The sequence below is a fragment of the Pinus tabuliformis genome, chromosome 5_1, assembly GCF_031772625.1.
Source record: "Pinus tabuliformis cultivar Carrire ecotype Pingquan chromosome 5_1, CPIR1, whole genome shotgun sequence".
Classification (NCBI taxonomy): Eukaryota; Viridiplantae; Streptophyta; class Pinopsida; order Pinales; family Pinaceae; genus Pinus; species Pinus tabuliformis.
This window is the reverse complement of record NC_142305.1, coordinates 398,936,757-398,939,006: the sequence shown is the minus strand read 5'-3', so window position 1 is coordinate 398,939,006 and position 2,250 is coordinate 398,936,757. Positions and strand designations below refer to the sequence as shown.

General features: G+C 44.1%; 1 protein-coding gene across 1 annotated transcript; it reads right to left on the bottom strand.

The window, feature by feature from the left end:
* Nucleotides 1-477: 477 nt before the first annotated feature.
* LOC149165154 (E3 ubiquitin-protein ligase SIRP1-like) lies at nt 478-1,843 on the bottom strand. The gene has a single exon (XM_089432254.1). The coding sequence runs from the start codon at nt 1,699-1,701 to the stop codon at nt 682-684; it is 1,020 nt and encodes a 339-aa protein (XP_089288380.1). The 5' UTR covers nt 1,702-1,843; the 3' UTR covers nt 478-681.
* Between the last annotated feature and the right edge of the window lie 407 nt (nt 1,844-2,250).

Here is a 2,250-nt window from a genome sequence, read left to right as displayed (position 1 = left end):
TGACCCAAAACCAAAACCTTGAATGGTAATCTCTAAAATATTTTTCACTAAATAATTTAATGATTAAATTACAAACTAAACAAAATTTTTAAATATAACTAATTCATATTTATTTTTAAATTACAAATTAACTAAATTAAAATTAGAAGCTACAAAAAAGTTCGCCAAATTTCGAAACATAAATTCACCAAACTTAAAATGCATTGACAATAACTAGACAATAACATAAAATTATTTTAACAATAAATCTTTATTATCACGAACAGTATCCAATGATATATATTAATAAATTAATATAATTTGATACATATCTTCCATTCATCAGCAAGACGATACGATATAGATATTGTGAAATTAAAATTATAATTATCATATTCACGATATATATTAATAATATAATATAATTTGATACATATCTTACCTTTAATTCTTCAAAATCAAATAATTGAGACATGGCCCCACCACTACTTTCGCCCATAATCTAAGTCTGGTTTTATGTATTTAATTAATAAACATCATTAGATTACAATAAGTAAAATCCAACTTGTATTAACAAAATGCACAAATCGAATCCGGGAGAAAAAGAAGTCATAAAAACCAAAAATTGAAAATAAAATAAAATCTAATTCTACAAATCACTGGTTTAAATCACTGGTTTAAAGAGACGACCTTTCGATCTATTTACGGCGAACCTCGCGGGCCCTGCTCTTCTTCACTGTTGCTGTTGCTGCTGTTATTACTATTGCCACTTCCCAGGGCAGATGCCAGAAGGCTCCGGATCACGGCAAACGGTAGGCCTATGGCCGACGATCTGTTCGAACCGCCGGAACCCCCGTTACCCTCGCCGGAATTTCTCGCGTTCTCTCCGGTCGACGTGGACTCCTCCGATTGGCTGCTCCCACCGCAACCCCCTTCTTCCTCCGTCGGCATCTGGAACCTGCAGACTGGACACGAGCTATGCATCTTCAGCCATGGCATTATGCACCCATGGTGGTAAAGATGTTTACAGGGGAGCTGCCGTGCCTCCTCTCCGACCTCAAAATCCTCCTTGCAGACCGTGCACTCAGAGGAATAATCATGGCGCAGGTGCTCCTCTGAGATTTTCACCACCGGCAAAGCCTCCACGGCGGTCTTGGAAGCCGGCGGGGTTCCGTAACGGTTCGGATCATTCTCCGCCAGTCGCTGAATGAGCGCCTCCAGACCCGGCCCTATGAAGTAATCCCCAAGAGCCGTCCCCCCGCTGCCTCCCCCCACCGCCGCTCCGCCACTGTGAAGCAACATCAGCGGCATCCCCGACGGATCCACCACCACAACGCCACTGCTACCGCTACCACCACCGCCGCTGCCCTCTTCTCGGCCCTCGCCGTCCCCATCTCCGCTTATTTCGAGACCCGCCATCGCAGACCCTAGGGCCTGCAGAAGCTCTATAACCGGCGGCCGTCCCACCACCAAAACCCTAGGCCGTCCGCCCCCGCTTTCTTGATCCTCCTCTCTTCCCCTCCGCCCAGACCCGGGCGAGCTGCTGAAAAGCGCCACCAATCGTGACTGATCTGCAAACGGCGAAGCCGCTCTCTGTCGCCGCGGCGAACCCTGGATCTGTTCCACGAAACCGCCATTACAGTGGGGGCACTTGATCTCGTCTCCAGAGCCCAGAGGCATCATCGCCACTTCACAGCGGTGGCACCAGTAGTCGGAATCCATTACGGCAACAGAAAAATAAAAAGCAGAGACCCTGCGCAACAGAATTAAGCCCAATTTTGAAGAAATAAAAAAGTAAAAATTAAAAATAAAATAAAAATGAAAACCTCCCCGTAAAGCTGAGGCTATCGCTGGTTGTTGCAACGAAAGTGGGGTATATAAGAGATGGGAGTATCAAAATTATCGAGAAAGATTCCGAATCATTTTTTAATGGAATAAGTTCTAAATTTCAAGAAAAGAAAAAATTCCCAAATTTTTAGATCCACCAATGGAAACGTAGCCGGATCAGACATTGACGGCCATTGAATATGGCCATCGACCGACACCTGTCCGTATCGCAGGTCATTTATTTATTTAATTAAGCGGAGCGGGCTTTACTGTCCACATGGGTGGTATCTAACGTGGACAGTGGGCCCGGTGGCCCAGTCTTTTATATTTTTTTTTTATTTAATTCAATTTGTGGCTATAAACCACCGACATATTCGGCCCTTTCGCGATCTTTACCTTTAATAATCGTCCTTTACCCAACAAATCTGACGTGGACGGTGGATC

What these genes read in the sequence shown, in the direction of transcription:
- LOC149165154 (XM_089432254.1), bottom strand. Translation starts at nt 1,701, where the DNA reads ATGGATTCCGACTACTGGTGCCACCGCTGTGAAGTGGCGATGATGCCT.